This window comes from Phaethon aethereus (assembly GCF_964289735.1).
Source record: "Phaethon aethereus genome assembly, chromosome: 8".
Taxonomy (NCBI): Eukaryota; Metazoa; Chordata; class Aves; order Phaethontiformes; family Phaethontidae; genus Phaethon; species Phaethon aethereus.
In genome coordinates this window covers 28324725-28337431 of record NC_138584.1, presented here as the reverse complement: position 1 = coordinate 28337431, position 12707 = coordinate 28324725, and the positions used below count along the sequence as shown (strand labels likewise).

The 12707-nt window shown below is 37.8% G+C and overlaps 1 protein-coding gene across 3 annotated transcripts in view; it reads right to left on the bottom strand.

Moving 5' to 3' along the window:
- Positions 1 to 12707, bottom strand: part of OSBPL9 (oxysterol binding protein like 9) — a gene marked incomplete at both ends in the record, with an annotated part of 64682 nt that overhangs the window by 7834 nt on the left and 44141 nt on the right. For 2 of the 3 annotated variants that reach the window (XM_082003032.1, XM_082003034.1), the window contains 6 exons: positions 98 to 257; positions 2544 to 2645; positions 3208 to 3301; positions 6263 to 6301; positions 10926 to 10976; positions 11852 to 11881. In XM_082003032.1, coding sequence (XP_081859158.1) covers positions 98 to 257; positions 2544 to 2645; positions 3208 to 3301; positions 6263 to 6301; positions 10926 to 10976; positions 11852 to 11881 — 476 coding nt within the window. The remainder of the gene's footprint in view (positions 1 to 97; positions 258 to 2543; positions 2646 to 3207; positions 3302 to 6262; positions 6302 to 10925; positions 10977 to 11851; positions 11882 to 12707) is intronic. The other variant, XM_082003033.1, reaches the window with a different exon arrangement.

The window sequence follows — 12707 nt, the reverse complement described above, 5'->3', positions numbered from 1 at the left end:
TTCTTTTTTAGCTTAACTAACTTCTACTCGCAGGCAAGCCATGCCCTTGTACATAAAGATTGTATTCAGCATGCACTGCATACTTTCAGCTACTTACTCCATACATCGCTTTGGGGAAGAATTACTCTGATAGAATTCATCAGCATCATAGAACTCATCCTCACTGCTTGAGTAAGAAAAATCTGGGACTGTATTTGGAGAGAGGTTGACATGGCTTGGAGACGTGAGACTGCTGCTAGGTGCTGATTGCCCACTTCCTATGGAGTATTAAAAATTACAGACTTAATAAAAACAAACAAATTATTTCAAAATCCACCAGTTCTAACTTAGGAGTACGATTATTCAAATCAATAAAGACTAATGCAAACTTGGAAGGTACGAGATCTTACAACATTAGAAGCAATGATTAGTCAGGTTCATACCAAGTTTCATTTAACAGATAACAAAAGAAAGGTCACAAGGAAAATCAGGAACACAGAACAACAATAAAGTATAAGGACATGTTTTCCCCAAAGTTGTCAATTAAAGGCAAAACAGTAATACTGAAAACTTGTATAGATTCATAGTATAATTTGTGTTGGAAAGGATCTCTGGAAGTCATCCTGTCTACTCCCCACTCAAGGCCCAGAAAACTTCAGAATGAGACCGGTTTGTTCAAGATCACATCTAGGCAGGTTTTAAATATCTCTCAAGATGAAGATTCCATTATCTTTCTGGGGAACCTACTCCGAAGTTTGAACCACCTCATTATAAAACCAAATCATTTTCTAATATGTACTTGGAATTTAATTTCTTACAACTTGTGTTAATTGCCTCATCCTTCTGCTCTGCGTCTTCAAGAGGAGCCCAGTTCTATCTTCTTTATACCCTCGCAATAATTGGCAGAAGACAGCAGTAACATCCCTCTTTAGCCTGATCTTCCCAAGGCTGAACAAACCCAGTTCTGTCAGCCTCTAAGTACATGATGGGCGTCAGCTTCCTAATCCTGGTGGTCCATGTCTTCGTACTGTGGAACCCAAAACTATACATAGTACTCAAGACATGGTCTCACAGATCAGAAGTAGAGAGGAACAATCACTTCTCTTCATCTGCTCTTTACACTCTCACTAATCCAGCCCAGTATGCGGCAAAACCTTCACCTGGTACCACAAGGGCATGCTGCTGACTCATGTTCCACTTGTTGCTCACCAGGAGCCCTGGCTCCTCTCCTGCCAAGCTGCAGTTAACCCCGTGCAACAGGGCAGGCTGAGGGCTATGCTCACCGTACGTGGGGGATGGACTTTGCATATGCCTTCATCAAACTTCATGAGGGCCACTTCCCCAGCCAGTCACAGCCCCTCTGAATGGCAGCCCTGTCCTATCCACTGTTCTCCTCAATTTGGCAAGTCCCTGTCTAGATCAGCAGAGATGTTAAGCAGTATTGGTCCCAGTATCAACCCTTGAGAAACACCAATAGTCACTTGCTTGCCCTTTGGAGCTCATAGAGCTGATCCCAAGCCTTGGGCCCGGCAGTCCGGCCAGTTTTCACTCAACTCGTATTCTACTTACCTAAAATATCTTTTTCCAGTTTAGCTACAAATATATTTGTGACAAAATCTAACGAATACAGTTTCTAAATAGGATTACATGAATACTGTCTCACCGCTAACTGACCGTTTTTCAGAAGAGTCATAGCAATAAAGACAAACCAGGTTAACGCTGACAGACCTTTTGTGGAAGCCCAAGTCACAACAGAGGTTATTAAGCAAGCTAAGGTGTTTATACAAGCAACATCACCAGAAACCAACTAGAAGATGAGATACACAGAGTAAGACTCAAAAAAGGAACTTTCTGTCAGGAGAAAAAGCCAGCAGCGGCATCCTTCATTTTTCAGATTGGGGCAAATACAGCTTAACACACATATTAGTGTTCTCTGGGAAGGAAGGGTAGTAATAGAGTAACAACAAATCATTTTCACACGAGCTTAGAAAAAAACCTGGGAGGGAAATGAGAGTGTTTTAGCTTGACTAGACAATATAATCAATACAACTGATCAGGAAGTAATAGTCAACGTAGACAGATAATAAAAAATATGTTAAGTAGCTATGGTTTACAAAAAAAACCAACTTAAAAATATTATAGGAATTGTAAACAGACAATTATAGCAATTGCATATATATTAAAGTAACTTTTGCTTCAAAGCATCTATTGTAGTTTTAAAAAGACCAATGAACACTACTATTTAAAAAGAGGGAATCAATGAATTAAAAAAACCGAAGGCCACACACGATGGCCACGAACTGAATATTCTTGTGCTGATTACCGCAAGATTGAAATGATGGCAACAAGAAATAAGCTGGTAATACTCCTACGTATTATGTACACATGGCAGGGAGAAAGAGCAGAATAACTGATTTTAACACCACACCGAAATATGTATAGATTAAAAGCAAGATGTAGGACAATACAACGTCGTCTTAATAGCTAATTACATTAGGTTACAGATGATATATATTCAGGTTTTGTTTCTTGTACTTCAATAAGACAGTTACATGGAACTGTACCTGTACTATTTGGTGTTGGAGTCTGATTTCCAAGCGATGCTACTACAGGTCCCACTGGCAAAGATGAAGGTCGTTGCTCTGACTTGCACAACTGAGCAGGTTCTAGGGGACATTTTGATATGTTAAATACAAAACTCACATTTAAGTATGAGAATTATACTTTTGTTGGGAAGGAGATTCCACATTATTTCACCTCACCTTTAAAAATGAAATCCTTTTCTATAAAAGCCATTCAGACAGAAAACCATGTTTCTGTCACTGTTATCTAGCTCTTTTTTATTATTGAGCAAAGATGGCATTTTTAAAAATTGCAGCTATTTAGCTAGAAAGCATTTCTCTCTTCTGAAAATTATAGTTTCATTTATTTTAAGAAAGCGTATTAGAAATATAAGCTAGTAACTTAGAGCAAGTAAAATCTACCAGCTTATCCACAGAACTAGAGGCAGATTTACCCGACGGCTGAGGAAGCTCCATGCCTCCTGCTCCTTTCCCCGCCTTTGCATCACCGCAGTGATTGCGCACCTGTACTGCAGGTGCGGTGTGCACCTGTACTGCAAGTGTGACGCAGAAGCTATCCACCATTATGCAGCCCTCCGTCTCGACCGCAGTTGCATCCTGCTCTGCTCATGAAAATTTCTACTGAGGTTCTTTGTGTACACTGTACCTGGAGGTATAACCGCTTGGGAAGGCATTGTGCTGATCACCGACTGCTCCAAAGGACTGGGCTGATACACTGCGTCAACAGGGTTTATAGTGCTCTGAGATAAAAGAAAGAAAACCACATTTTTTCTCAATTAAAAAAAAAAAAAAAAATAGAGCATAGATAGCAAGAACATTGTGAGCACAAGAAATGCCCAAATGCAAGATAGCAAACTCCTGAGAGAGAAAGTAAAACACAAATTGACAGTTGAATACATGAGAAATACTTTCAAAGTGGTAATACTTTAATTCTTTACACAGATTTTAATTGTCCTATAAAGAATTCCTATTTCAAGTTCTAGCTTCTGGAATTCCTTCCAATGACGATTAATAAATATTGCATGCAAAGAGTAGAAAGTTAGACACAAATTATCTGGCAAAAAATTAGGATAGGTAATCTGTATTTTTAAAACCATTTTTGTCAAAAACTAATTTGTCCAGACCACAGTATATCGACCCATAAATTAAAACAAGAATCATCAGCATGCTTACAGCCATGAAATGGCTTTTTTGCCAAAACTCTTTCTAATGCAAGCTGACAGTTTTCAGTGCATCTCCAGTAGAGGACACTTCAATCTACTTATAAATATGGGCACTTTGACAGTGAAGCACCAATTCAACCTGACACTCACCGAAGTCACTGACTTCCGTGTATGTTCTTGGCTTTTATACAACAAGCCTCCTGGAAAACTAAATTGCAATGCCTTTTAATCCAAAATAGCTTGATTTTGCCTTACTTCACTGGCCTGTGATTTTGTATTCACCTAAGCATTTTTTTTAATATAAGTTTACATAAGACAACCAGAACTTCTACATTGTTCTGGGTTGTTAACTGGATAAAAGGCACATAAAACCCTTCCCCAAACATCTTGCAATTTAAAAACATTGATCTATGTCAGAACTGTGAAAATTTTTCCATCAATTTGCTAGGAAATCTTGCTACTGTAAGTCAAAGAATATCAAGTACAGGAAGGTCATACAACACAGAGTTCTACTTTTTAAAAAGTTCTGCTTTTAAAAAAGGTAGACGGAGCTTTGCCTTTTAATTTAGTCAATATGTTTATTCCTACCCTCTTTTTAGATCAATATTTAAAACAGAAGGAAGCCTCCAACTGCTCTTCCCTGCTTTTAGTCTATTAATTTCTATTTGCATACAGACTGAGGGAAACACTCATTTTAACCTTCCTCCTCCCATTTTCCTACAAAAGGAAGACTTCTTTCTTGCCTCCTTTCCTGGTTAGCTGTAATTCTGAACCTTATCTTACAGTAACAATCAGTGAAGTAGTGAATTTTTATTTTTTTATAGCACAGGATTTATTTAATTGAAAAAATCCCTATAATACCCTGTTTATCTTTAAAAAATCTCCAGTTTAAAAAAACCCATAAAAATCACACCATTTTCATTGGTGTTACTAACTAGTATACAAATAAATAATCCAGTACATATACTGTTACTCCACTGTATTCCAGCATAAAATCAACGTCCCTTACATATTACTTCAACTGCTTGTGCAATTATGCATGCAACACAGGTAGGTCTCTGTCCCACATACTTCACAGTTTAAAATCATGATCCCATTTTCAGAGTTAAGAAACTTAAAAATCAAGATGATCCTATGATACACAGGATGCTATTGCTATCTCCACCTCCCCTAGTTTTTAGGGAAACGAATAATATGTACAATACAGGTGTGATAAAAGAAAAAAACCAAAACCACAAAGTAACTTTGACTTTGTATGCAGGATTGTAACCTCATCCTTAAACAATTCTCCACACTGCAACATGGAGTTTCTTGTTAGATATTTTAGGGTATGCCTTTGTGGTTTAGAAACAGATTAAGGCAGTCCTGAAAGTTTCCTACTCTGAGTTTAATAACAACTTAAAAACAAGCACGCAGAAACAACACGACCATCATCCCACCATGGTATCAAACATTGATCATATTCCTGCCTAAGTTTAAAGTGAAGTCCTGACCTTTAGCCCAAGCTAGCATTGACCTCAATAGCGTCAAAATTTCAATCTTCACAATCACCGATACATCAGTTAATACAGAAAAACTTGGGGTTTCTCCCCAGTATAAGCCAGCCTACAGATAATTAGAATAGTGGCTAATCAAATTCAGACTACAGTAAGTTGTAATAGCTATATGAAATCCGAGCTGCAGATCTAATGTGCATACCAGCCCTGCCTGTGGCAGGGTCTAGTGGCACAACCTCTCTTTTCCAGGGCACGTAACAGACCCTGCTCCCTTACACTAAGACCTGAATTACGTGACTATCCACAGGGTAATCTTTCATCTTTTTACGATAAGCATGAAACCAAAATCTGTATGTGCTTCTTTACTCCAAAGTTCATATCAGAAAATCATACTGCTAGAACTGTATATAATGGAAAGGCAAATAAAGCTTGGGAATTATTGTCAGCTGTAATGAAAACACAGTATGACTTTTACAGTTATGCTTTACTGAAACCACTCTCCTATTAAAAGTATCTGAAATGTACTCAAGTGACAAAAAGAGAACGAAGAAAGAGAAGTCACATGTGACTGAAACCAGAGATGACAGAAGTTACATTAAAAATGCAGAAGTTATATTAAAGAAGAAACATTGCTTAGACATAATACAACTTTGCGTCAAATAAGCAGTGCTGTAGAAAAGACAAAACTACTTGAAGCACACGGAGAGCTGATCTATTTCATACATACAGATACTTCGGATGGAACACAAAACTATTTCTATCCCAATAAATTCCCTTTCATCTGTTCACATGGCAGATTTTTATCTAAGCGTTCAGTCATAACGCTGCCATTTAAGACACTCGTATAAAACTGATCACTACATTTTCTAAAAGCAAGGGTGTTAGCCAACCTCAGAAGCTAATGACTCAACAGAAATTTTAACAAGACACTTGAAGCGGTAAATTAGAGAAAGGAAGTATGTTGTAAAATGAGTGGAAATTCAGGTCTCTGTTCACATGTTCTGCAGAAATAAAGGGAGATAAAGATTAGATTTAAACTTACTATAAGTCCATCTGCGTGCTTCTCCTCATTATTTTGGTCCTTAAGGAAAAAATGTTAAAAATATCAACATAACAATCTTGTGTATTACTTTATCAGTTCTGTGTTAAGCGAGAACAGCAAGTTTCTCTCAGGAATGTTTACATTTTCAGCCACAAAATGTTCCTCATCATGTGATACAGTAACTGAACTTCGGAGAAACAATTCTATACATAGTCACTGCACCTCTGAAGATTCGCATTTTCTGAGGATGTGTCCACACAAGTTTGAATATCTTTAAAAATACCTTCTCTGCACTGTAGAGTACAATCACGCTTTACAATGTAGGTTCTTCCCAAATAGCTAAGAGCCCCCCAAAACATGATCTGCAGCACCAATGAGTCCTTGAAAACCGACATGAAGTTCTCAGTTTTTGAAGAACTGCAGTTAGCATACAGGTCAAGTTTTCAAAAGCACTTTTTGCTTTTGAAAAGCAGAAGTGTCTTTCTAAGTTAAATGTTTTTAACTTTTGCTTTTTGGTATCCACTAGATTTCAAAAAGTTTTCAGATTATTCACAATCTAGGATTTGGGCTTTTTGCGTAGAAGCATATGTGAAAGAACAGGCAAAGTATGGAATAAAACTGTCATCGGGGGAAATTACACCAGCAACAGACAAGTTAATGCCAATCTACAGTTAGCATAGTTTTAACACTGTACCAGCAACAGTATAAATTTTACTGAACACCAAGCCAAATCGCTTCACTTCTGCTGCAAAGTTCATATTAGCCAGTATATCCATCCGTAACTTTGTTTAGTGTAAACCTTAAGACGTGTCTGCAGAGTATTTCCCCAGATTTCCAGATGTTAATGAGGAAAAAGAAAAAAAAAAAGCTGTAAATAGTATTAAGAAAGTTGGCACATATTTATGTTTTGATACTTTATACACTCTTCCTTAGCTTATATAGTTGGCAATATGCTGCTCAAATTTCATGTCTGCTAGCAGATTCCCCTGCAGCCCCTGGTGAAGACCATGGTGAGGCCGGCTGTCCCCCTGCAGCCCATGGAGGTCCATGGTGGAACAGACATCCACCTGCAGCCTGTGGAGGACCCCGTGCAGGTGGATGCCTGAAGGAAGCTGTGACCCTGTGGGAAGCTCACACTGGAGCAGGCTCCTGGCAGGACTTGTGATCCTGTGGAGGACCCACGCTGGAGCAGTCTGTTGAAGAAGACCCAGGCTGGAGCAGTTCATGAAGAACTGCAGTCTGTGGGAAGGACTCATGTTGGAGAAGTTCGTGCAGGACTGTCTCCCATGGAGCAGGAGGAGAGTGTGAGTCCTCTCTGAGGAGGAAGGAGTGGCAGAGACAATGTGTGATGAACTGACCACAACCCCCATTCCCCATCCCCCTGCGCTGCTGGGGTGGAGGAGGTAGAGAAACTGGGAGTAAAGTTAAGCCCAAGAAAAAGCAAAGGGTGAGGGGAAGGTCTTTTAAGATTTGATTTTATTTCTCATTATCCTACTCTGATTTGATAGGTAATAAATTAAACTAATTTCCCCAAGTTGAGTCTGTTTTGCCCATGACAGTGATCGGTGAACGATCTCTCCCTGCCCTTACCTTGACCCACAAGCCTTTTGTTATTTTTTTGCTCCCCTGTCTGAGAGGGGAGTGATAGTATGACTTGGTGGGCACCTGGCATCCAGGCAGGGTCAACTCACCACAGCTATCACGCCTAAGGCCTAAGAAATAAAACACAAAGTTGCTGTACTGAAGCTTGGTATCCTATCTCGGCAATGCACTACCAGAAATGTGGCATGTTGATGAGATAAGGAAGGCAGAGATGCCACAAAACTAGGCAGGCATGACTGACCAGAAACGATGGAGTGACAAAGGGAAGGCAAAGATGCAAAACTAAATATCTAAATTATAAAAGCTACTGTAGTTTACCAAACCACTGACAGACCATTACATATACTTTTACAACACACACATCAGCAAAGCTGGACATCATCAACTGCCATACATGCAAAGGGGACAACACAAGGCAAATCCTCCCCCTCTCCATCCCACTTAGTTTATTTTGACTGCTTTTTGATAAGTGATGTATGTATTATAACATATTCCTAGTTACCTGGTATTTATTTCATTATTTTGAAAATGAAATTTGTACTTGAGGTGACCCCTCAAGTACAAGTTGCATGATTACACACTTGATTTACCAGTAAGTCTAATGAAAATTTAACTACCCAGGTCCTACAGCAGGTTGTTTTACAAGTCCATGAGACAGCTCAACTCAATTAAAAAAACCCCAAACAACAAAACACCAAAAAAACCCAAATTTGTCTCAATGTACCAAAATCATCTGAATAATAAATGGCTGTGTGTTTGAAACAGAGTTGCTCTGAGTATACAGAGAAGTGATAACAGTTTTCAAGGTATGCAAACAACCAGAAGGTAATTGTGAAGTCTGTCATTTTCTCCTACACTGTAGAAGTAAAAATGGCGTGAAGGGGTGGTGTTAATATGACTTATTTTCAGCAGTGTAAGTCAGCCGCCACACTTGCCTTCCAGCTTTGGGAAGAAAACTTGCAGAATCTTAAAAGTTTCTATACTGGAGAACAGAAAGCTATCAGTCAGACACAATACGTTTTTATGTATATAATGCTTCATATACATGCAACTTACAGAACTGTAAAACAGACCCAAAACCCCTGTATTCTTTATTTCCTACAGTAGTAAGAAATCAGGATACCAACACAGTTTATAGAAAAGGGGGGGATGACACACAGCGACAGAATTGCCATGTAGTCAACAAGTATAGTTGTCAGAGAGAGAGGGAGGATGAAGAGATGAAGCAGAATAAAGGTTATTAAAATAGTGGGAAGATTTATAGAGGGTGTATTTCACCCGGATGGATCAACATCTTCCACTTAGCTGTACATAAACCACCTTATCTTCAATAGCTCTACACACCCCCCCACACTCCTCAATGGATAAGCCCATTTATTTACACTAGTTAATATTTACTGGTACTGAAAGGACTTCAAGATCTGATGTAGCATAACAGAAAGCAAGCCTTAGCATCTTTGGGGGACCCAAATTCCACCTACCTTTATGCTTAAATGGTAGTTGGAGCAGTAAAGCGCTGGAAGTGATCAAAAACGACTATATCTGCCACTACAAGTTCAGTTTTGTCCATTATCAGCAAACCACCTAACCAAGATAAGCAATCATATTTGTCTATCCTCCAATAAACTTCTCCATAGCAGGAATGGAATTTGGTATTCAATAGAAACAAGAAAGCTAATTCAGCCACCTATTACCAGCTTTGATCAAGAACCTGAAAAGCAGATAATAATTCTGCTCTTTCAGATTTGCTAATTACATAGTAGAGCTTTTTTTAAAAAAGAGCAAAATTTCATAGAAATTAAACTTCTGTGAAAATAACAACTATTAAATGCATTTATATAGTAATTAAGAAAAAAATGTGCAAGTCATTTGTTGCACACAGTTTCTCCAACAGCTACCTTAATACGGCAAGTCACATACAGCTGTGTAAGAAAACTAGTGTACTACCATCTAATCTATCTATAACTGACTCCACAAAATCCTCAAGAATGACATATAGCCTACAGGTTTCATTGTACTAAGAGAATTCTAAATAAACCCAGTACTAAATAACACCGAATATTAAGTACTGACAACGCTCTTCTTGCTACCACTACAGTGAAGAATTCAAGTAGTATCACTGTATGTTAAATAAAGACTGTTCAAGCTCTAGATTCATGTGGCACAACACAACTTCAATGTAATTTCTAAATCTGTCAATTTTCACTAGCCTCAAAATTTTGTACAATGTATCTGGCATCTAGAACGAAGACAAACAGCTGTATTGTATTTGAAAGCTACAAAGAAAAAGTTGATCTAGACTACAGAAAAAAAAAATGAAGAGGCTATGTCTATTTCTGAATAAATCAAAATGTGTTCTGAACAAATTCAGCCTTAGATTCTGAAAATACCATAAATTAATTTCTTTGCAAAACACCGTTGTCTTTCACTTCGGTCACAAGATATAAATCAGCAGCTCATAATTAATATATCCTAAATACAGTATGTGAAGGCCTGTAAGAACAGAACTTGACAAAAAAAGTAAATCCAAATCTCACTAAATTTTAAAAAGTAACAAAACATTTAAGTGAAAAGCTGAGTACATTACGCATATTGCATCCTCAAATAACACAATTCTTACTTCAAGAAGTTCCAACATCATCATGAACTCAGACCCAAGAAAAACCTTGCCAAACCAGTTTGTTAGCATGACAATTTCCCCCTTTTCTATTTGTTACTCACATTCGTAAATAAAGCAGAAAGAAGAGTTAAATTTCTATTCTGTCACACTTATGTTTAAGTTCTTATTCAGTCTAATAGCAAAATCTGCAAAAGAAAGTTTATCTTAAAAGAAAAGATATGTCATCAACACGACTGTTACCATGAACATTAACAGGACCGTCTGCTATGGAACTCAGTATTTCAGAAACTTCATTAAAGTAGTAGCAAAAATGAACTCATACCAATTTTTTTTTATGTATCTACCTCCTGGATCATACAGAAAGCACTTTTAGACTTCAATTGTTTCCACACAGATTAATGCTGTATAATTAAAATTCAAAATAGTTTACAGTGTACTTACTTTAGCAATCTGTAGCAACACAATGCAGTGTTTTATTGATTCTACCATGCTCTAGGAAAACAAAAATAGCAGGGAAAAAACCCTGTATTACTACCCCACAATATTTTGTATTTACAGGTATTTTTGTTAGTTATACAAAATATTAACTGAAATATTGGGCAAGAACTAAACAGACACTCACTTACGTAGAAACCCTACTTTCCCTTCCCCTTGTTTTCCCAGAGACAAAAGCATAGCAGTAGAAAACTGAAGTTTCCAAAAGCCACACACAACACAAGTTGTCAGAATGAAATGGAGGTCAGCTTCAAAGTTTCAGAGAGCTGCAAGGAGGTAAACTGTCATGTGAAGAGAGGCTGAGAGAGCTGGGATTGTTTAATCTGGAGAAGAAAAGGCTCAAGAGAGACCTTATCAATGGGCATCAATATCTGATTGGGATGGCAAGGCGTAAAGAAGACGGAGCTAAACTCATCTCAGTGGTGCACAGTGAGAGGACAACAGGCAATGGCCACAAATCGAAATACAGAAAATTCACCTTGAACATAAGAAAACACTTTTTTACTCTAGGGATGATCAAACACTGGAACAGGTTGCCCAGAGAAGTTGTACAGCCTCCATCCTTGGAGTTACTCAAACTCAACTAGCTTTGGTTCTGGGCAACCTGCTCTAGCTGACCATGCTCTGGGCATGGGGTTGGACTGCAGACTTTCAGAGGTCCCTTCCAACCTCAACTATTCGAGGATTTTACGATTCTAAGGTGCTAGACATAAATCCGAATACAGCACCAGAACCAGGCTGCCCCTGCCATCATACTGTTAGACCCAATATGGATTCCCACCTTTCTGTAAAAAGTTTTAAAAGTCTTCCCAAGAAAATAAGCTGAATTTCAGAATCTGTATATAATAGATATTAAAATGAAAGAAACTTACACTGGTTGTTTCTTTGAGACTTTCAATTTTCTGTAAAAGAAAAATCAAAATAGTGGTGTTAAAGAGACTTTCCAGCATCTAGTTTGACCTAAATACTGTACAAACACTATATTTTAATCTTAAATTGGAGGAGAGAAAAAAGCAACAAACATGTTAAAGACTATTTCTTTAGTAGAAATTTGTAGTAGAAAATTGTAGATACGATTTCCATTCTGTAATTAGCAAGACAGAACTCAAACTGATAATTAAAGCTTAAAGATGACAAGGTTAGGAATTTCTGAGCAGTGACATTATACGTATTTACCCATCAAAATCTACACTTCAGTTTTGCATAACATCAACAAAAACGAAATGCAGTATGAACATTTACTCTAAGTTCAGTTTGTATCCTTATATAATGTACTAAATTCTGGCACAGTCTAACAATCAATATTACTTGAAATTACCATCATTCAAGTATAATAAATATATGCAGTTAAGCACAGTTTAAAAAAATCACAGACAACGACAGGGCATTGCGTTCTTGCTCTTTCTAAGCCTCCAGTAAAAGTGCATCTGGATATCTGCCTACTTAATTTTATCTAGAAACACTGGTTCATAAAGATTTCCTGTGTGGAATTGCACTTCAGGCATGCAAAAGGCATCCGCATGCCATTTTTCACATAAGCATGACCTATCTAAGAAGCACATGTATCCTGTTGATGTCCTTGGGTCCGTCTGCAGAAGGCAAAATTATTAAATTGGACTCACCACTGAACCTCCACTAATTCAATTACAGGACCTCTTTGTTTTGATTAATATGAGTGTCTCACATGACTTGAGCCACAGTCTTTTGGACTCTTGAATAATCAAAGTG